The sequence below is a fragment of the Falco cherrug genome, chromosome 11, assembly GCF_023634085.1.
Source record: "Falco cherrug isolate bFalChe1 chromosome 11, bFalChe1.pri, whole genome shotgun sequence".
Taxonomy (NCBI): domain Eukaryota; kingdom Metazoa; phylum Chordata; class Aves; order Falconiformes; family Falconidae; genus Falco; species Falco cherrug.
Window position 1 is genome coordinate 10,234,433 of NC_073707.1, and position 25,591 is coordinate 10,260,023.

The 25,591-nt window shown below is 44.3% G+C and overlaps 1 protein-coding gene across 2 annotated transcripts in view; it reads right to left on the bottom strand.

Annotated features, from left to right (window-relative positions):
- Positions 1–24,799, bottom strand: part of LOC102055325 (glypican-5-like) — a 390,460-nt gene extending 365,661 nt beyond the window's left edge. For both annotated transcript variants that reach the window (XM_055723939.1, XM_055723937.1), the window contains exons 1-2: positions 24,545–24,799; positions 127–288 (exon numbers count right to left, since the gene is read on the bottom strand). In XM_055723939.1, coding sequence (XP_055579914.1) covers positions 127–288; positions 24,545–24,713 — 331 coding nt within the window. In that variant the 5' untranslated portion in view covers positions 24,714–24,799. The remainder of the gene's footprint in view (positions 1–126; positions 289–24,544) is intronic.
- Between the last annotated feature and the right edge of the window lie 792 nt (positions 24,800–25,591).

Below are 25,591 nucleotides of genomic sequence, written 5' to 3' on the forward strand. Positions count from 1 at the left end.
CGTAAAGTCAGCAACTACAGCATGTGAAACAAGAGAAATGAAAAACAAAGGAGAGCTTTTCTTTTTGATTGCAGAGGATACTCTTACAAGCTACTCATAGGACTACAACACCTCAGAAGTTCCTACCTTGAAAAGCTGTGATATGACCAACAATCATGTACTTCAGTTCAAAGTTCAGTGCCTGGATACTCTGAGTCCTCTCCCTTCGAACAGCTGCCTGGTAGCTTTCTTCCATTTTTTTGGTGCAACAGGTTGGTGCTCTGTGTTGACAGATCTGTAAATCTGACTCTTAAAGCAGACAAGAAAAACACAACAATTAGAAAACTTTTCAACTTACACCATTAAAAACAAATAATGCTTCTTAATGTCAAAACAACCACCAAATTTAAAATTTTGAAACAAAATGCAACCCATAAGACATGACATTGTGAAACTCAGTTATTGTCTCAAGGACACTAATTAATGACTGTTCAACCTAACTTTGGATAACAAACCCTTATCAGCTGCTAACTTCTTTTACACTGTTAAGAGCACTGGGCACAAAATCATCTAAACACAGTCAAGGCCACAGTGGAATCACTGAAGATGCACATTCAAAGGGGCAACATTTCCACTCTACACCTTACGCTAAGCGCATCATAGCTTGAACATGAGTGAAAACCATGCCTCAAATTAGAATCAATATTCACCTGTGCAGCATCTCAAGGAACTACCTATTCACCTCTTACACTAGAGGAAGCCTCTCAAAAATCTTTGAACTCCCAAACAGCTCTCACACACCCCACACACACCCCCAACAAAAGGCATTTGCATTTTCTAAAAACTATGGTAGCTGGAACAGCTTTTCTTCTCCACTTTCCACTTCAGTTTTAACATGTTTAGGTCTTTTCCGAATCAGATATTAAAACAGAACCAGCAGCAATAGTTGCCACAAAAACTACTGAATTGATTTCCGCAGCAGCCTGAGTGTAGCTGTCTAGGGCCAGAGGCAAACAACTGAGTCCACACTGAGAGACCCACAGCTACGTACAGTCACTGGAAAGGCAGAGATGCTATTTCAGTTTCTAGGCTTAATTCAGTGTAAGTCAACAAGTACTCACCTGAACCAAAAAAAAACCCCTGGTTTTAAATTTAGTAGATCCTCCTACATAACAGTAACCTTGAAATTTTCATACCAAGTTCTAGCCAACCTATACGTAACGTAAAGGCAGTGAAATCACTCCCGCCTCACAACTATAAAGTTGGAAGTTAATTAAAAACTTAATTTTTGTGGATTTTTTTAATTATTATTCCATCTTTGAATGTGTTTCAGTAAGTTTAGTGTTCATTAGGAAAACTACATCACACAGTTGTGATGGACACTCAGGGTCTGTTTGCACCATGGGATTTGCAGGTGCCACAGCGTTCCAGAAAGGAGCTGTTACAGACTGCAGATGAATATATTCTGGTGCTTCACAAACATATGTTTTAAGAAGGGGAGGGGTAAAAAAAGCAAGGGACTATGAAGTAGAGCAAATCCAAAACAAGAGGCACGCATAAAAAATACTAGAGCCAAAACGGTAACACAATATTAGGAAAGCAGATATTTCTGACACAATTTTCTCACTAAAACAAGTAAGAACACCCCAGCAGGGAGCTCAGCGCAGGGGTTTCAGGCGTTTCCTTCCCCCCACCTCAAGGTGGAAATGGGGGTCCTGAGGGAAAGGGGCTGCAGGCGGGTGCCTCCATCCCCATCCCTTGGGCTCAAGGAAGATCAGCGCCACGTTGGGGGCCGAGCTCCCCACTCCTGCCCCACCAACACTTTTAATGGCCATTTAAAAACCTCACAGCACACAGCGGCAGCCCCGCAGGAGGCTGAGCCCAAGGCAGCAGCGAGGCACTGGAAACCCCCCTGCCGCCAGGCCCAGAGCGGGCCTGACCCCACACCACGTCCCCAGGGCAGCCCACCACCCCTCTGAGCCCAGGGCCTCTCGTTCTCCATCGCCATGAGCAACATCCCCACGCAGCAACAACAGGGCCAGAGGCCACAAACGGATGAAACAGCCCCAATTCTCCAAAAGGCCATATTCCTCCAGAGGGTTGCACCTAGGCCACCGCAGAGTGCCTGGACCAGGCCTTGGGACAGAAATATTAATGAGCAATCACACTGCATTAACCCTCATCATCTGGCCTCACAGGTTAACACATAGCCAGACTCCACATACAGTTGACAATGATGAAAAACAAGAAAAAGACAGTACAAGGATGCACACTGAAAAGAACAAAAATAATCGGTAGAGAAACATCCAAACAACCAGGGCCAGCTCCAGGTCAACAGCTCGTTGAGACTAAAACTGCAGGGAGGAGCTTCAATGAATCTCCCTTGTCAGGAAAAAATAAAAACACCGAGCTAGTTGAAACATCTCATTTGACTTCAAAATGTTGCTTCCGGTTTACAACAGCTCTCATCTGAAAGTGCAGCTAATTTATGTCAAAAAGGTCAACACCAAAGTGAAATATTTCAATTCACCTACGTTTTTATATCAGTTCACAAACAGCAACGTTGCCACAGACTGGGCTGACTCAGGATACCATTTTGGAGGTGGATTTGTTTCATACTTTGATTTTATCTCAAAAATAGGACAAAACAACTCTGTCCACTCAAATCTGAACTCCTATACCTTGTTAAAAGCCCCTGAGATCAGACCACCGTGCACTGGCATATGCCAGCAGGCTGTTTAAAGGAGCAGCGGGAGGGCTGCGTGCTCGTCACCGGCTGGGCACGCTCGCCTGCTCTCGTCTGCCAGAGAAGCTGTCCCAGGTTGAAATTAGCTTCTTGGCCAGGCTAATTTTAACTTGGATTGGTTCCCTCATCCAGCTCACCCCATGACCATACATTTGTTCTGTCACAAGGAACTGAGGGTCAGGGAAGGACCACTTTTCTGAGCTGGCACCACAGAGCATACGTGAAATTATAGTACAGACTGCTGAGCATCTAAGTCAGTTTGCAAAGAGGTGTCTGAGCAGAGGGGTTGTAACGTTACTCGGCATCTCCAGTGCCAGGCTGCTGTTACTCAGAGCATTTCTCCTCACAGCAGCCCTCTGAATTTTTGTTTGAAAGGCTTTTGCAAAGCTCAGACCTGTATGAAAAGGGTTTGAAATAATGTGCTCCGTGCTGAATACGTGCTGGTACTGGCAAGGAAGCTACACGCAGCTATCAGTGCTGTGCCTGGCGCTCCCCCTTTGAACCGATGCACCACAGAAACCCGCATCTTCCCCAGCAAGCTTTAAGAAGAATATGGGTATCTCAGCTGGAACTTCCCTCCTGGGATTCGCCACCCAGCCATCTTCACTGATGAATATTCCAGGACCCTGAAGATTAGTTTTTGTTGGTCCAGCACCAAAATGACACAGCAGGCACTCTTAAATAGAAACACCACCAAGCCCCTGACAGTTAAGGAGCCTGACGTAAAACGCAAAGCATTAAAAGACTGGCAAAGAGCAAACCCCACTCCCCTTGCAGTACAGTCAGGGCAGCAATGTCACGCACAGAGCTTGGCAATTTCACTTGCTCCAATACTAGCCTGGGGGTATCACTTTTAACACAATTATAGAAACCTAATAGAAGTTTTCAGTACTATATATGCCTGGGTGCTGAGATAAAATTAGAACTGATTAGTAATATCTTGAAGTCTTTAATAACCCTGATACTAATTTTAGTTTATCTCATCTCTTTCATCTTAATGCAAAAAACCCCTCTTCAACAGAAAAAGAGAGGGGGAACACAGTGACCCAATGGTGACTGAGCAGCGCACTGCATGAACGCTGCTGAGGTTCAGGCAAAGCACCACAGCTCCCACCTGACAGACAGGCAGCACCCACAGCGCTGTGGCAATCACCTCTGCTCAGTATGTGCGCTGCCCATCAGCAACAACGGGGAGACAACCTTAACAGCAACCTCCTCCTCGCAGCTCAGGAGCAAAACCTTTCTATACACCAGAGAAAAAGCACCATTTGTGAAAGAAGGAAGAAAACCTACCAACAGCATTATTTCAGCAACTGATTCTACTCATTTTTCTCTAGGACTTTCTTACCTGCTTTCCACAAGCTGCCTCTTATTTCCTAACAAATTATTTAGTTCAACCTTCCCCTTAAAGCACATAAACTACATAAGGGCTTCATGCAGCCAAGTTTCAAGCATCTCTAAGAATGGATGATCCCACAACTTCTCAGGGCCCTTGTTCCAATATTTGACTACCCCTGTAGTAAAAAAAAATTAAAAATCTAATGAGACTTTCCCATGTTCTAATTTGTGTCCATTACTTCTCAGCATATCACAACGTGTCTGCAAGAATCTGGCTCCACTTTCTGTATTTCCTTCCAATAGACAGTTGAAGACAGCAGTATAATCAGTACAATCTTCCTTAATCTTCCTACAACGGAACAAACCCAGCTCTCTATTCCCACATGCATTCCAGCCCCCTGACCATTATGATGGGAGCCCCCTGCGAGACTCCAACTCTATGCTGTCGATACGAAGCACTGGCATCCCAAGACGCCTCTCGTTTCATTTTCTTATGCTTGAACTTACTGACAGAACAGAACACCTTCCACTGTATATGCCTGGGGTTCAATTCTAAAAGATTTATAGCTTTTCTAAAACAAATCAATTTTCTGCTTCAGATCAGATGGAAGGATTACTCTGATGATTATGTATATTACTTTTCCATTCAAGTCTGTTTTCCCTTGAGTAAGCTTTTCATTGGCTAAGCTTTTTTTAATTTTTGAAGTGGAAAACTATAGCCTTTACAGCTTTACTGGTATTCTTAAAAAAAACCAAAAAACCACACACACAACAAAACCCAACCAGAATAAAGTATCTTGCTTCACTGTGAAAAACAAAGTCACATTCAAAAGAGCAAGAAAAATTATACTACACTGGAGTCTAAAGCATACTTATTTTGGAAAGCAACAACGATCCCTACTTGAAAATCCTCTGGAACCCTAAAACACTTAATACATGCCAAAGGCATCACCTTGAAACACCTCCCCCGTCACAATTATAAATTACTTAAGGTGCCAAACCCACAGAAAATTATGCATCCTGACCTGATAATCCATCTGGCCAGCTCTACTGGAATCAGCTGTGGAGTATTTTGTTGTGTGTTACTTGGGGATTTTTTTGTTTTTGTTTGTTTTAAATCAGCACAACTTTTGGGCTCCATTCTGAACTTTGGAACAAATTAAATAAAGTCAAAGAGACTTTGGCCATTAAAGCTAGCTGAATTTGTGTAAGTGCCTAAAAGCAAAGAGCAGCTTGTTTAACAAATGAAATTAACTTCTTCCAAAAGCTAAATATATATTCATTTTGTTAGCTGACCATGTAATTTAACAGTTCTTCTAACACACGGTGGAGATGGCAGCTGCTCTGCACTGTCTTCAAAATGCTGTACACACTGTGAAAGCTATACTCTGAAACCAGAAAGCCAGACTGTTAAAGACACTAATCACCAACTTTCTCAGAGATAGACTGATTTTATTTTTTTTTTAAACAAGCTGAGACTATAGCATCCACTACACAGAATACTCCTAAGCAAGCACGATCTGAGGGCGAGCTCAGTGCTATCTGTCTTCTGATAGTTTTTATTCCTTTGTATTTTGATGAACTTTTCAACAGTATTTCCAAACAAAACTTCACTCCAAAGCCCAAAATTTTAATGTTTTACAAATGTCTTCAAAGACTCCAAGATCGATTACGCCTTAGTAACAGAGAGGAAGGTGCCAAAAGTACCTTGCATTGTGTCTGGCCCAGCTGAACAGGAGCCAACACTACATCCTTCTTGAGACTCATCTGTCTGGTGCAGCTGCCGCCTCAGCTAGAGGAAAATTCAGCAATTAAACCCCAACTAATTCAGGCGAGGAGGCCAAATCAAATGAAAAAGGCAGCAACTGCCAGCCAGGGCTCCCCCTGCAACTTACTTTGTGCATGAGAAAAGCCCACACTAGCTCACAGCCACACCAGAGAAAGGCAATCTAGCCACTGCAGGCTGCCAGAAGTTTGTGAGGTGCTTTCTTCATGTAGCCCTTGCCCCCCAACGGTGCTAAAGCCACCGTTACCTTCAGCTGTAAGGCTGCCTTCATCCACAGAAACACAAACCATCCTCACTTGGCAAGGAGCAGAGCTCACTGGGTACAACCTTACACCACAGCTCAGTCCCATTGCAACTAGTAAGACGTTTTCAACTAGAAAGACACACAAAGTATGTTCAACTCATTGAGTACAATGTGTGCATAGTTAAACAGCTACTATTTGATTTGCCAATGTTTAAATATGGTAGTTATTATGCTTGAAGTACTGCATGCCAGGAATTACCAGAAAAATCAACAAGCAAGTGCAACAGACTGACTGGTGCACAGCGTTATGCACTGGTGCCAATGACTGTGGTACATTTAATACAAACAACCTTATAAACCTTCTGCTCCCGTGAGCAAGGGGTAATATCCAGGTAGGCTCCAGGGAGCAGAAACTCTAAGTCAAAGGGAGATTTCTGTTCTTCCTGCCTCAGGTAAACTGTGGCCAGGCCTTCCCACACCTTTTCTAACTAGCCAGAACGAACTTCCCATCTGTTCCTAATTCTTCTATTCTGTTAAGATAATCCCACTATCAGCTTTAATACAAAGATTACAAAGACAAACGGTATGTTAAAGGTCTCCTTAAGGCCAAAAAGCTGAAGTACCGAAGCAGAGTCTGACTTTGTCCCTTCTGTCTATATGCAGCTTGACAACAGGCATATATCCAGCATGACAACTTACTACTGCAGTTTGGAAAATACAAGCCATGAAAATTAATTTTCCCCAGATCCCTTGTTTCATACTGTACATTAACAGAGATAGGGTTTCAGTTGATCAGCAGACTTTACATTCTCACTGTTATTCTAAAAGACACTGAAGCATCACTAAGGCCATGACCAGATGTGCCATTCCAGTTGAAACAATCAAGGCTAAAAGTATACACCTCTAGTTTTATCAAGCACCACTTAGATGACCTACTAACACAACTACTAGCATGTGTAGCTACTTCCAACTCTAGTCAAGTCAAATAGTTTTCAGAGAGCTCAGGAGTTCTTGAGTAGACCCAAGAAAAAAAATAGAAAACCCCCACAAAATGGGAGGACCATTTTGATTGCACTGGAATTATGCCAGCAAATTCAAGGCAAAGTGGAAACCTCAAATAAGAAAGGAAGGGGAATAAAACAAGTAGCATTGGATGTCATGACTCCAGAGTTGGCAGCATCAGCAAGTGCCACAGCTTGCAGGACAGCTGGAGACCATCAGGCACTGGCCCCGATTGGCTTCCGGAGCAGGAACTCTCCAAAATACACAGGTCTTAAGGGCAGCATCTGCACAGTGCAGTGTTGTTAGGCCTGTTGTTAAGTACCTTTTAAGAGAGTTTTTCCCACTTCCCTCTGTTGCTTGCCTGGTTCTCATTGCACTTGTATTCTGATTTTTGGCCTAGTTTCCACCTTCTGCCCTACACCATAGGTTACTACATGCCTATACTCATTAGCTTTTTCACCATGATTTGTACCCCGTAGAACCTGCCTCACGCCTGGACCCAAGGAACAGAACACATCTGACTGTGCCCTAGACTGAACCTCCCCCCCTCGCTGAAACCCACACAGCTATTAAAAAGCCACTTCTTCCCTTTACACCCCTGACTCCCTCTTCTGACCACTTCTCCCACTCCTTGGACGAGGTCTTCTACTTCTACCCCCATGGCCACTCAGCTACCCTTCTGCTTGCCTTCCTCCAACCACTTGAACACCGGTGGCATGTCCTGGAGAAGGAACATGATGAGTTTCAGCTCATGGGCCACTGCTTCCCTGCAAGGAGCAGCAGCTGATGCAGGGAGAGACCTACTCATGCCACTCACCCCCAGTTTTCTCAGTTGTTCCTTAGAAACTCTGGCTATACCTAGGAGGCTAAAGACAAACAGCTAAGACAGCGATTGCAACCACTTTTACTTGCCCCGTGCTTGTTACCAGACCTCTGACATGGATCCCATGAGCGCTCCCTAATCTGCCCTAGGCACCTTCAACCAGGTTGCTTTTAACGGATTATTTGCCTTAACTAGTTTAATTACGTGTGGAACAAGGCAGGGAGCTCCCACAATGTACTGTCACAGCAGTGGGTGACGCTGAGCAGCTGGGGGCCATAAAATCCTCCCGCACTGATGCAACTGACTTACAGGGGAGGACCTGGTTTTCAGTCTGCTACACTGGAATAATAAAAAGGGATGGAACACATATACAGGAATGGAAAATCCTGTAACATGTCTACAAAGCACCTAGAATTAGAGACTTTTCAGCAGTTCCCAAAATGGCCTGGTTTTCGGTAGGACATTAGAAGACAAATCTTCTGTGTCAATGCCAAGAGGCCATAGTACTACCATTCCTAAATACTCTTCTCAAGGAGCAAAGAAAAAGTTATTAACCTCCCACAGGTTACTACTCCCTCCTCTGGTCTTCCTCCCACCAGCCCTGTTCTCAGAAACAGCAAAATGTCAGTAGCAGAAGGCATGAAGCCCATCTTATAAAATCTCAGTCCAAATTGTGAATGTTTAAAACTGAGCAGCTAAGAAGAGACTAAGCTTGGTAAGTGCCAGGCATTGAGCACGGCAAGCACTAGCTGCCATGCCCACAGAGCACAGTGGTCACTACCTCCGGGTGATCTTGCACTCCTATAGACAGGTGACAAATTGTTAAACACTGATTAAACAACTTCACATCAGCCCAATGCTAAGTGAGACAAATTCTTCGACCATGGGCCTATCTGGGATACTTGCTGACAGTAAGACTGTGAATGCTTGCTAACTCCACAGTACATGCAAATTCCAAAGATTTACACTCTTGAGGATCCATCCTTTTCTGTCCTCTGAGATGATACAAAAGCATGAAAACTAGACTGATGCACATAAAGTGCATTTTACAACAACCTAGGCTGAGAGTGGTCAGTGGGTCTACATCAAAGGAGTTTCTACATTGTAATGCCGACTCCTTCCTCAGGTTTCCTGGGACAGCATGTTTAATTGCTATAACAGAGGTGAGAGAAAAAATTACAAGAACTTTAATTTACAGTCTACTATGACTTGTCTTTCATTATGTCTCACCACATTCACAGCAGAAAATCCCACACATTTTTTTTCCACCGACAAAAGTCATAAATACATACAAAGTATTTTCTAGAAGAGCCTAGTAAATCTTCCTGCTCCGTATCATCCAACAACAATAAACTAACAACTGCATTTCTGCTCTCCAGTGGAGAAAGCATTTCACTGCCACAGAACTCTGCCTTACAGTATCTGAAGAAAGTGCCACAGAAATCATATATGGTGGAAAGCCTAAACCAAAACACAGGTATGTCGTGCTGTGGATTACAGCATTTACAGCAAAAACTGAAGCTGTTTTTAAATGAAAGATGTAGCCCCGGACAGTTACAAAGAAAACTTCCAAGTGCAAATCAATATGAGGCTGCCTATCTAGCTCTATAGGGAGATGAAATAAAATAGCTTTATGAGAGGTTTGAATTGCCTCATTCATCTCAACTTTGAAGCCTAACGATAATTCAGATGTTAACGCCAACCGTTTTACCAGTGACAGATGGCTTTTTTTTTTTTTTTGCTTTTTTTTTTAGGAACTGCTTCCTAATATGCTTTACCTGCTGTGGTAAGATCCATGTAAGGTGGCATAGCACAGAAAAGTCCAAAGATATTGATACATTCATGTTCAACTGTATTTTTTATTCTTTTTCATTTCACCTGTCAATGTAAAAATCCGTAAGAGGGTTAGACTGAAAGAATAAGCAAAAGCAAAGAAAAAAGCTAAACAAACCGAGGGAATATTAGATATTTGGGCCACAGCCTCAGAAGGGGAAACTGCAAGAGCAGTATTGGAGAAGTGAGGAATAAGTTCCCCAACCCTCCTTTCCTCCCCAAGATTTGAATACTTCCATCTTTGCCATCTCACTTGAAAGCCATACATGAAGCCAAGTGCTCAGGCAACATGTTCTCTTTCCTTCTAAAATGTGTTATCGTCTTCCTTGAAGTGTTAATTTTACAGCCCAAATCCCAAATGCTTTTGACCAGCTTGGCCATTTCTCATTCACAAGTCATGCACAAAAGTTAGCAGTTATACACAAGCTTACTGGACAGGTTCCACCAGAGTTTTCACCAGTATATGAACTAATACCTTTAGGATTCCATTCCCCCCTTCCATTTTATTTCTTTCTTTTTAGGGAGAAGAAAGGGCAAAAACCCTAAAAAAACAGGTGAAATATCCAAAAATTTGAAGAAAAGCACAATGAGCTCTTGATACTATTTGCACAAAAGGAATAGCAATCATTTACAAAGCTGAACAAAACTAAGCAACTGATAACTAGGCAAGACACCCTTCACTAGGGCCAATTCTTCATCACCCATGACACAGTAATTGATAAAAACAGGCAACAGCAAGACTACAGCATCGCATGGTCTCTGCATCCTGCTCCCTTTCTTCAATTCTTTACACAGATAATGCCACTGCTGTCAGGAGCGGCAACTCTGATGCAAAACTAGACTTTGTTTCCACAGATTGGACCCACAGGTATTGGAAGGCAACCAGCACAGCAGACAAAAAAGGAAAAAGCCCAACATACATGACAGTCTAACTAGACTTGAATACTCATTCAGCATGCACACGCAGAAGAAATAAAATTTACAAGTGCCGTGTCAGCAGGTTGGCCCCACGCTGCCATACTAGCCCATTCCTCTGCATCCACACACCCCTGCAGGCAAGGCTGGCAGAACTTGTTCTGAGTTATGTCACGTTGAAAAGCGCAGGACAACTACACAGCACTTAAGGGTAATGAAAACAACAGCCTGCAACAACCATCATTCCACCACATCCCAGAAATACCAGCTGAGAGCCCCGCAGGTCACATACAAAAGACCAGTAGCCTGTTTCTGATGGTCTAGGCTGAATCTAGATTTATACTGAGATCACTTCTTGCACACTAGACCATGTGAACAATACTTTGCACACACAGCTAGGAAGAGACAAGGTAGCTAATATGAGGGCTTAGTTCCACACCCCCTGAAGTCAATGCAGACACCCTGTAGCATAACCAGTCATATAAAAAACAACTAATTACAATTAAAGACAAAACTGTGCTGTGCCTCGTGCTTCTGTGAGGATTTAATACTTTGAGATTAACATAGGTCTGAACTCAGCAGGCTTTGGGTCAAACTCTTAAGCAAATCCTGTCCCAAGAGCACAGCCAGGAAACCCCAGACAACTTCCCATTATAAAAATATATTAGCAGAAAAAGGAACCTACAAAGGATTATCATTTAAAAACACTTTAATTACCTTAGAGTGACAAGCACTTGGTTTCAGACAAGCACTTGTGATTTTTAGCTGCATACATTCAATTAAGATCAGTGGAGGTCAAAACCCAAACACATCAAGGAGTTGATGACAGTATTAAGTGGTCCAGAAAGCAGCAAGGCCTCATTAGCAAGATAATCTAACCTCTATGAAATTAAGGGCCACAACAGTATTTCCACTTCTGTACATGGTTCTTCTGAAGTCCGGGAGTGGGTATCACCTTCTGCCCCTCCTCATTTGTTTTTGCTTTGCTTTGTTCTGTCCATCTAGACCATGTGAAATGTTCTGGTTGTACCAGGAGCAGATTCTACCTGGTGCTTCCCCCAGAGCAGCAACAATGAGGAATGAAGAACCGAAGGATTAAAGGTGGCCCACAATGATATGCCACCTGAAGTGGCCATACCCCAATTTCTGGGTACCAGCCGTACCTCCAAGCTGGAAAGCAGCTGAGCTTACTGCACATAATGAATCTCACCATCCCCTTCCAGACCCCAGCAGTTTGTTTAGCAGGAAGGCCTGTATCTTGCTGGGACATCCTAAGCCAGGATAACTGATTCTGAGACAAATGCAGTTTCCCCAAAACCTGAGGAGAGGCAGGATCCTTTGGAAGATGTTCCAAAAGCCTTTAAGCTGGGACCACAGAGCAACAGCTTTTGAAAACCAGCATGGACAGCTTTGATGGGCTCCTAGGTTTGGCGATACTAAAACATAGGCCTGACCTTAGACAAGCCCCTTAGTCTCTGCACTTTGTTTCCCATAAGAGAGGATGCTTAATTTTCATTTGCTTGCTAAAATTGCAAGCAATTCTTAGTGGAGACTGCCTTCTGCTATGTGCATGTTCAGTGTTCTCTGAAAGCCCGTTTTTGACTTTGATCCTATGCACCTGTTATACAAATTAAGAAATCACGTTTCTTCCCTTACACCACTCACAGTACATCACGCTGATTATGTTCCCCTTCTTGCTTGTGTTCCATTCAAAACTAACAGCATTACTGATGCTTCAGAGCTAACCATTCAAGAGCAGCCCACCCCGTCACAGAGCTGTCTGAAGCCAGCTACACACACTGGCAGGCAGCACTGGTACACTCAATCCACTTTTGGAAAGGCCAGAGGCAGGCAGTTAGATAGCTGGGCTGAGGATGGCAGCCCTCAGACAGCCACAGCAGCAGCCAAACTGACACGAGCTGGCCCTATTCAGTCCTTGCTACTCAGCTAATTTTTGGCACCTGTGATAGTGACTCCAGAATAAACTCTCCACATCTAACCCAACAGCCCTGCCAATAAATGGCATTGACACTTTTCATCACACTTGGGGTTTATGTCTATCAGAGAAGGCCTGTGAGCAGCAAAGGGGGAGCTCCCAGTGAGCTTTAGATCACAACCAGGTACAGCCAAACCACAGCTGCTTTTTGGGGAAGGCAAATGTTTACATTCTCTGACACATCTAGGGCAAGGCAGTTTATGAAGAGTAAATCTGATTACTGCAGCTTGAAACTGAAAATGCAATACTTCAGCCAAACACAACTTTGGGCTGCTCCAAATGGTAACATACATTTTTCCCCAGACTTCAAAACTAAGATTAGGAGACTAAATTCAAGTCTTCTCTGCACAGAAGTTTGAAAGCCTTTCTTTTCATGTTTTCAATCTCTTTTTTTTAAAAAAAGACGACTCTGTTTTGGCAAGTGAGTGGGTTTTTTGTATGTATGCTTTGTTCTCTTGCCTTCAGACTCATTACACCTCTCCTTTTAAATACCCAAAGAAACAGAAAATAGAAGAAACTAAAAATAGGAGATAACTAAAAAGCTATTCTGCACTTCTGAAAAAATGATCTAACTTTAGTGTTGCAGGGAGGAGGTATTTCAACTGCCAACACAGGGCAGCCATACAAGATCCTGGGTGCTGTTCCCCAAACACTACTTAGCAAGCCCCCATCCCTTCTAAAAAGATGATTCAAGCCTTCCAGATCCCACTTTTTGCATTTCCTTATGGAAGGACAATGGGGCTAGAAGATGGGACAGAAGGGTTTGAGATTTCATCCTCTGCCAGACTCCCAGTGCAAGTCCTGTGGTGCACAGCCATACTGGATTTTGCAGACAGACATCCATGCTTTGGAGTAGCGAGACACAAGCTCTGATCTGGAAGCAGCAGAGAACGATCTGCTGTAAGGCACAGCATCATACCAGACATGGCTATGCTGTTTGCAGCACAGCAGTGGATTGTAGCTATTTGGAGCATGCTGGAGCAAGACCAAATCCACCTGGAGACATAAACATAAACACCCCTGATAATTTTGAGCCCTGTTTTTTAAGCCACAAAGCAAGAATAATTTCCCTACATCAGTAACAATAAAACATTGCTCAGGAATGAACACCCCAAAACAGTGACACATTGAAGGACAAAGGGTTAAGGGTCACAGCTACTCTTTAACCTGGAAAACTGGAGATCTTCAGACTTGCTTTGGAAATCCTGTTTCTATTTGCAAGAGATCTAAAACTTTGGCCAGCTTCCTCTGTTTTCAGTAGCCTGATTTCCATCTTCTGGCAGCAAAGTCTCAGGAACACCTATCTTTTTCAAGTTAGGAGCAAATGCCTCACTGCAGCTCTGAGACATCTCACGTCATGTAAGCTTCATGTCTCCGAGTATCTTCACGGTGCTGTGCTACAACACTACGGTTTCCCCACTAGCAACCTTGCAACTCAACTGCTGTTGAGAGCTTGACCACTTGAAAGCTGCTTTTTCTGCAGCCTCCCCTCTACCCTTGCATGGCAGATCTGTGGATTACTTATTTTGCCGTAATGAGTATGGAATTTGATGTCCCCATGCTATATGTCTGCTACACAACTCCTTCTTCACAATACTCTAAAATTTACAAAAGGAGGAAGAAACATATTCTTTGGGCTCAAACACCAAATCATGTCATGATGCTTAATGAATTACCACATCCTGAATTAACTTCATTCATATTCCAGGTGCATGTGTCCCAAAATTAGGCTTGATGTCACTCAGTGCAAATGCATAGAGCACTTCTTCAGGGCAGAACAAACCAGAGCAGCTGTCACATACGTGAATGTTACTACAAAATGGAAGGTGTTAAGAATAGGATAAGATGCAAAAGGGATGTATTTTAGTGACAGAGAGTTAGGTTTTGCATTAGGAAAAAAGCAGTAAGGTAATTAAGCACTGGAATAAACAGCCTAAAAAAGATTGTTATCTTCTATCACTGATTTAAACAGAACTTATCCCGACTGCCAGCAGCAGGAATGGACCAGATGATCACTTCAGGTCTATTTCAGCACTATTTTCTATTATTCTATTCTTTTAGCAGCTCTCAGCAGTGTATTTTTCTAATTACACCCAGTTTTCACCAGATTACACTCCCTTTATTCACATTTCCTAGCACAAACACCCAGGGCAAGCTGTTCTGGACACTAGCTCCTTTGGCACTACGTTGCTGTACCTTTTGTGAGGATTTGGCCCTTAAGATCTCTCAAGAGTAGAGCTTTAATTTCACAGCACGGATCTTGCTCATTTTACTCCATATTTACTGAGAACAAAGGGAAGACTATGTAAATGCCCTGCTACTTAGACCTGAACAAAGTGGAAGCAAACATGTAGATGTGAATGGGAGACATAATGGTATGAAAAAAAGCAGCCCTTTTCAAAAGTAAAATGACTTTGTCAGGGTCCCTTTGCACTATGTGCATGGATGATTTGTGACAAAACAAAAAAGTGCTAGCCTAGCACGTCACCCATGTCAGAGATTAGAGCACTTCAAAACCCTCAGTAGTTCAAGCACTTTCTGGAACTTGAAAGGCTTTCTTAGGCAATGCTTAGCTTCTTTATGGCTTTTACAAGACTTTGATGTGCACCTAAGAGTGTGGAATCTTAATCTGAAGGTTTTCTATGGAAAATACCCATATTGTATAATAAATCACAAAATCTTGTCACCCTGATTAACAGGAGTCAAAAGTTTGCAAAACTTTGTGCCTAAAGTTAAAGATTTTAAGTCATTATTTTGATACCCAAATAAGAACCCTGAATTTCCAAAAACTTAGTTACTTTCAAAAGGCTTCTCTAATAATAGCACCAGAGTAATATTTCTAATCATTGACAAAGCATGGTGTGCAAGGCAGTAGTCAGTTATGCAAGTGTCACTTTTCCCCCCATTCTCATTCCTTCTTTAAAGCAGAGATTTAAAGCTCCCTAAAGTTAAGGGAATTGTGGAGAAACAATCCATTTCTCATGTGTTACAAAACCTCTTCTCCGAGTGCAAACATGGATGGGTAGACATAAGCTTCATTCTCCCCCCCTCACTATACACTTAACCCCCAGTAGCATTAATGGGAATTATGCATGCATAACGAGCAGAGAATAGTCCCCTTATGAATAGGGCCCTTGTTGGAACAATGAATACATTTAACCATTAACATCTAGGGATGTGCCGAACTATCCAATTTAACTAGCTGCCAAACAAAGCTACCATGACCTAGCTGATACTGTCAGGTTTGGAACACGGCACTCTGAAATTTGTCTCTTATTTGTTTTTAAAGGACTTGACAGTGGCCTGCTCACCAGAGCAGGGGGTTTTGTCAGAACGAGCTCCTCTGAGAAGGATGGCACTCCAGAACAACTGTCACATCCACCATGTGATGGAAGAACTCTGGAGAAGGAAAGACCATGACCCCAGGAAGCAAGCAGAGTCATCAGAAGACCAAAAATCCATATATGCATATTTCAAATGCAAATATACATTGGCCACCAGTATTAATGGAAACCCAGTAAGAACAGAGAAAGGCAGAATATGGCACAGAATCATATAAAGCAGGCTAAAAACTACGTATCAAAAGAAAAGAGGGGAAAGGCTGATTAAAGAGAACTTCTAGGGGAATAATTTTCTGTCTTCTACAGCTCTGAAGTTCCTACACAATTGCCTGGCTACACTTGCTCTTTATTCCAAAGTTTTAGCTATCAAAACTCAAGAGAGAACCTGAGGGATATTATATGTATTAATGATAATTTGAGACTTTTGAGTCCACAAAGCAGCAAATAAATTTAATGGTATCATCTGTAATACAAGTCCTCCACTGTCTTAAGTTCTTTCTGTTTTCTTCAAATTAGTGCCTTGAAATTTCACAAGTAAAAACTCTGCACATTGATCATACATGTAGGAATACACTAAGAAGGGATTGAGGTACCAAAAAGAGTAAAATAGAGGGATTTATTCTCATTACAGTGTATGCATAGTATTTATCCATAATAAGAGGCAAGCTTGCAGCGGCTCCATCATAAATGATTTGTTAAATACTGCTGAAGTACTTGGTGCTGTACAACAGCATTCAGAGACCCAAGGAGATCCAGGACAGCCAAGCACTCCATAAAATTAGTCTGTAAGACTGCTAGGGCAAGCCTTTGGCATGCCTGTGCAGCACCTTGTACAAAAGACACCACCTTCAATCCAGAGTGAGCCTTTGGGTGTTACTCTACTATAGAAGTGCAGAAACCTCTCACCTCAAGAGTAAACCCACCAGAGGAACCTGAAGTGTCTGCTAAAGAAAACCATGGAGCAGTGGAACTGGTTGCATTGCATTTCTGAGCTATGCAGATTCACTTGCCATCAGATGCCACTAGATTACAGGACTCAATATGGAATTGGCAAAGTCTTCTCAGCCACTCAAGTTCCATTTCACACCCTAAAACAGGGATACCAAATACTGTCCTTGTGGTCTTCTACAGGGTAGTCGTGAGGACCAGTGTTGCTAAAGCAGTTCAGACACAAAGGGCTAATTCCAAATATCAGCATTGCTACGGAAAACGTTTAGCTCTTGAAATAGATTAAATGCGGCCAATAAAGACAAATTCAAGAGTATTCTGGACACCTGTTATCTTTCTAATAGAGCAGTTTGGCACACAGCACAGGTCAGCTCCCTGCCCAGACCATACATAGCCTCCTAGCACACCTAGATCTACAGAAGATCCCCCTGGGTCACGAGGGACGCAAAAGGAGGGAAAATTCTTGTCCTCTCAAGTCTGTACTATGTAATCCTGTGGACCCAGCTCTTAGCTTGGACTCAAGTTACTTTGTAGATCCCAACAGAACAAGATACTATGCAGAAATATTTTTAATTTTTCCATCAAATAATATATTCCCTTTAAAACAATTAAATCTTAAGTGCTTGGTAGAAGGTGAAAACTGACTTCCCTACCTTTTTTTTTATCCTTAAGAAGATAAATCATTAAATGTTAGCTAGGTACCTCATTTCATCCACCAATGCTGCTCAGAAGTTACCTTAAAGTGAATGAAACAAATACCTGTAAATATCTCTTTAGAGATTGCAGGATGATTCTATCATATTAAATAGTGATACCTAATCAAATTGACAGAGATTGAGAGACTAAGTATAAATTCTGTGTCATGGGCTTGGCTGCTGTTTGGAAATTGATTCTGATCCACCAAAATTCATATTTCCCCTAGAAGCAGATCCTGTGCTCTAAACTGGGAAGTGATGAGTATGTATTTGAAGTACTATTAAACATACGCCTCTATCATGTCATTTTATGCTTTCATGGGAAAAAGATTCAATTACAAAGACTTTGTCATACTTTGAAATATAGCTCTAGCTTTATACCATCTAAAACCAAAACCGTTTTTAAAAAGAAATTAGGTTTACTGCCCAGGGTGCATTTTACACAGATCCTTACCTTTTACAGATCCTCAGGTTCGTGGCAATTTTCACGATTAATCTTAAAAGCTTTTACTCATTTTGATGTGTTTATTTTATTGATTTATATATCAGTTATTAACATTCCAACTTTGTTTCCACTTATCACATTAATGCCTTTTCATTAGTACTGTTCTTTGGTTGAGAACTTACTGCTCAGCCCTGCAATACCGGGGTAGGGGGGAGATATTTTTCTATTACTTTCCAATTAGAGTTTGATGGCAAAACTTCAGTGGCACATAGGGTGCTACAGAGGAAGCAGTATCTTAAGATGGGTCATATCTTACTAAGCTTGTTCTCCATCCTGAGATCCAGTTCAACACCAGAATCACCATATCTTGAGATGACCATTAACAAAAAAAAAAAAAAAAAAAAAAATCACTACACAGTCTTTTAAGTAGAGATTTTGGAGACAATAGACCATGTGAATTGTAGGAATACTCTGCTCTTTCCCTTGACTCAGCTAACAACATTGTGTGTTGGAGGAGTAGGTTCTCTGCTGACTCTTGGATTCCTTCCCAAGCCACTTACAGGAAGGGTTGATCTGAATAACTAAGCCAGGCTTCCACTCACCTGGACCAAATGCTCATGCAAGTCACTGAGGACAATGCTTTTTCTGAGGCTCGCTGATATGAGAAGTATAGCTTTCCATCTGGCGGTGGAACAGCAATTCCATCTTTATGAGGCACTAAGTAAGTTTAAACAGATTTTTTTTTGCCTATAGATTACTCCCAGGAGGGCATTACATAGTGGGCAGCTGGTCCTGTGGCAAACAGAAATTTAAGGCATGGGAAAAGAAGAGGGGAGAAAAAGATGTTACTGCTGGCATGAGTCTTGCCTGCATCCACAGTCATCAGCTTTAAGTTAACACCTTTGGGTGACAGTCTGAGCCTGAAGAGTGCTATAAAATCCTGAGAAGATTAATGAAGGAAGCATCCTTACTCCAGAGGAGCTGCAGGCTGCAAAAGCGTAGCTTTTCTTCTGCTCAGAACAGATATTGCAGCAAGCGCAGACTACAGCCTGTGACTGTTCAGAGACTCTGGAAAGCCTGCCTTCCCCTCGGGACTGCCTTCTGGACAAGAGGAGTGAAGGAAGGACAGCTTTTGGGTTCAGCTTTCAGTTCATCAGTGACCAAGGTAACTTCTAGCCTTTCTCCTCATATAATAAAGAATTAAGTGGAAATCAGCCTGAAGAAATGAAGGTATAATACCCTGATACTTTGTCCGGCTATGCTCTACCTCCCTTTCATGGCAGCTTTTCAGCAATACCCCTCAAAATAACACACCACAACACAGCCCACGGAAGGGGAAACTGAGGCGCATTTGGCCTTTTTTTAGGCTCTTCAGAGAGTGGCAGAGATGCGAACAGAAACCATCTCACATTAGATCAGTCCACTCCCTCCAACAGGTCAACAGTCTGTGATTTAAACCACCAAGAAGCCCGTGTGTCCATAAACAGGCCAATACTAAGCGTAACAGGAAGAAAACATTCTACTAGAACAAGCTACAAGTAATTTCAAGGCCATTTCACCCACTTGTTCTAACTATCAGGATTTTCTAAAAGAAAAATGAACCTCATGGAAACAAGATTACTCTTTATGCCTCTTAAAATCTGAACCACTCTGTTTCTAAGCATGAACGCAACCGTGCTCATCCAGCAACCCTTTCTCTCAGATGTACCCTTCATCCAGGCTGCTGAAGGCAGTGCCACACAGCCACGTATGCAGGTGAACAGTAAGCCCAAGTATAAACTGCAGTTGACACCACAGGATTTTAGTCACTCATTCTGATGGGGCAGAAACTCTCCGGAGCCGATAAAGCAAGTACATTTCAGATCTGGCACACGCCAGACTTATGAGTGACTTTGAGAGAATGCTGCTGTGAGTAAAATGTGTTTCAGCACTACACCTTTACTGGGGGCATTACAGTGTACTCATTAAGATGATAGAAATAAAGAGCTGAGTGGTGATAAAAGAGAAAACCAGGAAAATAAAGCGTGGCATGACCCATCTCATAATAAAATGGCTAGTTTAATAGATATTCTTGGATATATTAAAATAAGAATCTAGCTCATGCTCCTTTCTCAACATGATGGGAGTTTTGCCACAGGCGGAGATGGGATGAGATCCAGTCTAATGCATGCACCACATGCAACAAGGAACTTCTGGTAGGAAAGTAGGATTCCCCTGTTGTTATTCAAGAAAGTAAAATGGTTTTAATGTATAAATTGTTAATGCATATCCAGCTCTGCTATGGGACATTCAGTACATACACATGGCAATGAACAATCCTGCTGATTTAATGTGCAGGACGACAGTAGAGAATAAAGGAGCTTTTAATAGGACAAAATCTGTCCTTCAGAAGTGAGTCCCTGAGCACAATCCAGGCAGCTTCTCTGGTCCCTGTAAAGTAGTAAAGCAACAAGATAAGGAAATCGCGCTTTTTGTAGTCCTCAGCAAGGTGATTATTTAGAAGGTAGACAGTTCCTAGAATTCTTTCACAAATGACAAATATTTTCATTGCTTACCAGAAATCAACCCACTACTTCTATGTCTACTTACCATATGATTACACATTTTTTTTGTTATGATCATAGAGTAGTCAATAAGCAAAAAGAGCCAGAACTGAGCCTATACAAACAGGGAGGGTGTTCTCCTGGTTATACGTTACCAGAGGAATCAGGAGGGCTACTTCGATTCTGGCTCTGCTACAATTCATTGCCTGAATGTGGACAAGGCACAGACTCCCCCGGTTGCGTTCATTCGGTTTCCTACTGTGAATTTGGAAAGCAGTGACAGCCAGCCACCACCGTGCTCCATGCCACGGAAAAGCTTGTGAACAAAAAGAACTTTAAACACGGTCTGCAGTTATGTTGTAATATAACCCAGAGCTCACAGGGTATCGCTAATGGCAGCCCCATGTCTGGGAGGAATACCATTCGTAGCAGTATGCATCAGATTTAAGATATCTAGACTCCCTGGAACCAAAGGCTTAGTCCCCTGGCAGGATTAACAGAGCCCTTCACCCCTGGAGACAACATATAATTCTCTCTCATCAACATGTTAACCAAGGAGCTCCTACAAAAACATCCCAGCTCAGCCTCTAACAATCAAAGTACAACACTGGGAACATATTACCTCATTTTCCAGTCTGGGGGAAGACACCAAAAAAAACCCAACCTTCCTCTGAATCACAGCCAAGGCAGCAGTACCTTTACCTGACTGATCTGTTTGCTATTGCAGCAAATTACCCTTGAAACATTCAGTTTGTTCCAGAAAAGCAGGCTACCAGGTAGCAGCACCTACTCTGCCAGTGGAGGAGAAAAACCTTATAGACAGACCAAGGAGATCTGCTGCTCAAAAATACCCGTTGTTTGGGCCTCTTATCCATCCTACATTAAAAAAAAACTCCTCTTCCTTAGTCCTGCACTCATTAACGGACTAGATTTCAGAGCGGAAAACTATCTTGTGGCTTTTGGGGGAAACTATGGAAGAGAAATTTAAGAGGCGGCTCCTGGGCACCTCTAAGAGCTCACTTCAGAAGGCGGTAATTTGCAGAAAGATTGCTGCCAGAGCCACATCACACCTTAAAAATTGGTTTGTTTTTTTTTCCCCAGGAGCCTTTCTCCTTCCCTTGCCCCTATGTTTTATACAAGAGTCTGGCAGGTCCTGCTCAGAGCCACTCTCCACCTCACTGTAGGTCATGCTGACGCCTGCCTCTCCTACCCACGTAGCAATCGCAGCAACCTGTCTGCAAACCACACGTAACGCAGGGAGGCAGCTGGAGTCCCCAGGAAGCTTGTATCGAGGATCCAGCATTGCATCCACCACAACTTCAGCACTGCAACCACAGCTAATACCACAGGAGGGTGTAGGCTACAAACTCTCCCAAGTATTTGGAGTTAAATTTTATCAGGGTGAGATGGGCACCACCCGTAAGAGGAGACAGAAAACATACACCTAACAGTCTGCCTGCTGCTCCCTCACCCAGTACTGGGTTGGGCCTCTCTCCCCAACTGAGCTGCTAATTTTCCTGAAGGTTGTAAGAACTTAATAATCATTAAGACCTTAACCTCCACCAGATTTGTTGTAGTAGCCTATAAATACCGGCGTGAGGTCAGCTTTTGACACTTTTGTGGCTGAAGGTATCTAGTCAACAGACAACAGGACTGCAAAAGTTCCATTTTTGAGAGAAAACAAGCCAAGACCAACCATGCAGGCAACCGAGGACTGAGCAGCACCCCAGTGCAGTGCAGGTCTGGCCCACACAAGCAGAAGTTAGCAGGAAGCTCTCCACAGGCTTCTTCAGTGCTAGATTCAACCCAGCACTCCAGCTTCAGCCCCCGCTGTCCACCACTCCTCTCCTCTTCTACTTGAACTGACAACTGTCTGAAGTCTTCAGGGGAGATGCTTCAACAGTTGTGTGTTGTTAAAAACACATAGTAAAATGAGCCTCAATGTCAGAGAGAGAGAGAAATTGAGAGAAGTGTCTGTAGCGGGCTGGATATTTGCTGATGTTCGCTGTCAGATGAAAACACTGGAAAACAATTAAAAGAAGGGCACGAGACAGGAGGCATCACTGCCTGGCAAGACAGCATTAAAACACACAAGCTCTGGTAGAGCTGAGTATACTTAAACAGGAAAGATCAATACGCACCACTTTTCCTCAGCTCTGCTCCAATCATCCTCCTTCAAGAGAAACCTTTTCTGAGCTGAAATTTAAAAGTGTATTACCTTCCCCTTCCCTCATGCTATTTATTTTCTGAGAGCTTGTTATTCAGTAGGAAAGTTCAATATGACACAAGAAAACAATGGAACCTCTCTGAAGCATCACAGCACGTACAACTTCTTTCTAGAAGTGCACAATTTTCCCCAAGCGTCATCTGCAGTACTAGAATTTTATAGAAAAATTTAAAACAATAAATTTAATCAAAGATTGAGGAACTTTTTCCAGAAAGAACACAGGGAAGTGGGTTAAGTGTGTATCAAAGCAGATGAAAAGTCTTGTTTCACCTCTTTTTACTAGCTTTCATGTTTAGCTCTCAAAGACAAGTGCGATCCGATGCCTCTACCAGCACAAGAGAACAAAATGCCATTCCTGTAAATCGTTTCTTGCCACAAAACAAGGAATGATTCCTTGCTCACGGACAACTTTACAGCCATGTGTCATCTCAACTACTTCATGCAAAGTGAAGGTAAAGATCACCAGCACTGTGCAATCGTTCACAGCCATAAAAGCTGCTGTAAGAGATCAGCCCAATAGCCTATTAAATTTAGTTCCCAAGACAGAAAACATATCCACAACTCATTTAAGATAAGAAGTTTTTCCATCAAACTCAGCAGGCTTTGAATTGAACTGTTAAAAAAAAAAAAAAAGTGTAAAAATAATAAAGCAGCAACCCAAATTGATGTTTCTACCACCACAAACCTACAGGCAACTGCACTAGCATGAGGCAGTCAGAGATTGTTTTATGAGATTGGTAGTCTTTGCTTTTTTTATTCTGGTTCTTGTAAACATTTTCTTAAAACATGTAAGAGCCAGGGATGTGACTTTGTTATCTAGATAGATACGTGGTCATACATAAGTTCAGTCTTTTTTTTATTTTTGACACTATAACGTACTTCATCCCCTTATAATTAATTCTGCAGGGTAATTATAAAAGAAGATAATTTTTATCCATATTTACATGCGTGTGGCTTTCCCATTTCGTTGCTGTCACACTTTCTTCAGGAACTGTACAAAAAGGCAAACAGGACTGCCACTCTACTCATCAATTTTCACAAGTATTAAGTACCACCGACTTCTTAACTAAGCAAAAGCCAAGTTCTGCTGACCGTATCCCTCCAAGGAGCTACCTCTGCCTCTCCTTATGCCAGCGTTCCCGAATCCATCTGGGAACTCGCCCTACTTGAGAAGTTAGTGGTGTGCTCACCAGCCTGCCTGAGGAGCCCTACATCTGGGCAGCGGAGCAGGCGCTCCTTAACGGCTCGGTTACTCATTCGCCCCCCGCGGAAGGGATCCGTTACAGGAGGGAGCCTCTGCTTCGGTACTTAGCAAAGGGATCACACCGGTCTTAAAGGCGGGGGGGAAAGGCCTGGCGCTCACGGTGGCCATCGGTACAGCAATACCTGCACAACGTACAAACCGAGGAGTCATTCCGGTCTCTTTTCCTAGGAAGCCTTCTCGGAACGCTTTGGTAAGAGGCGTGCCGAGGCCGCTGGGGTCCCCGCTACCTGTGCCCGGCAGGCGCCGGCCGAAGGGGCCGCGGAGCACCCGGCACACGGGCGGGCAGGCGCGCAGCCCCCGACGGCGGCACCAGCGCCGCTGCAGGGCGCGGGCAGAGGCGAGCCCGGCCGGCACAGCCGCCACCCCCCACACCCCCCCCCGCCCCGGAGCAGCCACCCGGCGGGTGGGTCGGTACTGACCGGCCGTGGGCACGTCGGGGACCAGCTTGAGGGGCCCGATCTGCCGCAGCTGAAACGCCGTCCGCACTTCGTGGCAGCTGGGGGACTTGCCCGCCGCCACTCCGCCGCACAGCCCCGCCGCCGCCAGCAGCCACAGCCCCAGGACCCCGCGGCTCCCGTCAGCGGCCATCTCGCACCCCGGCGGCCGGGCCGGAGCGCTGCGGGGCGCGGGCCGTGTGCCGGGCGGCGGTGCCGGGCGCCAGTCCCGGCGGCGGCGCTGCCCCCGCCCGCCTCCCGCGCTCCTCCTCGGCGAGCGCGGCCGCCGCCGCCCGCCCCCGCCCCTCCCCGCCCGCGGGGTCCCAGGGGCGCCACCGCCCCCCGCCCCGGGGCTGCCGCCGGCGGGAGGAGGCGGCGAGCGCGCTTGCGAGGCTGCCGGGGGCCCCGGTACGGCCGCAGCGGCACGGCGCCCCGGGGGCTCCAGCCGTGCGCCGCACCGGTGGGGCAGCGGGCGCCGGAGAGCGGGGGCGAGCCCCGGCCGCCGGGTCCCCCGGCGGAGCAGCGGCGGGCGGCCGTGGGGGCTGCTGCTGCGCCGCTCCGGGAAGCCGAACGCAAAAAGTTTTTACGAAGGATCGGTGCGGTGCCTGCAGCGCGGAGAGCGGGGCTGCGCGCAGCCGGGGCCGCCCCAGGCTCCCGGGAGCCCTGTACCACCAAGGCCCCCTGAGCGCCGGGGCGGGAAACGGGTACAGAGCAAACAGCAGCGGCCGTAATAGCCCTGAGCACAGCAGGCTGGAAAAGGCGCACGGCTCGCTTTGGTGCTGACATTCCTAGCAGATGACATGGAGGCCGTGGAAGAAGAGTCTCCATGAGACAAGCAGTAAATTCAGCCAACAGGCGCTGCAGAGGGTAGGAGAAAACTTTGCACCAGGAAACACATCCTGATGTACCAACTGCACATACAAATCGTTGATTTGTGAAGAATCCAGCAGCAGTTACATCCTATATGGTTCTGGGGGACACAGACCCCTCCTGGGGCTGAGACCACCTTGAGAGCTGCCAGTGTCACCGTCA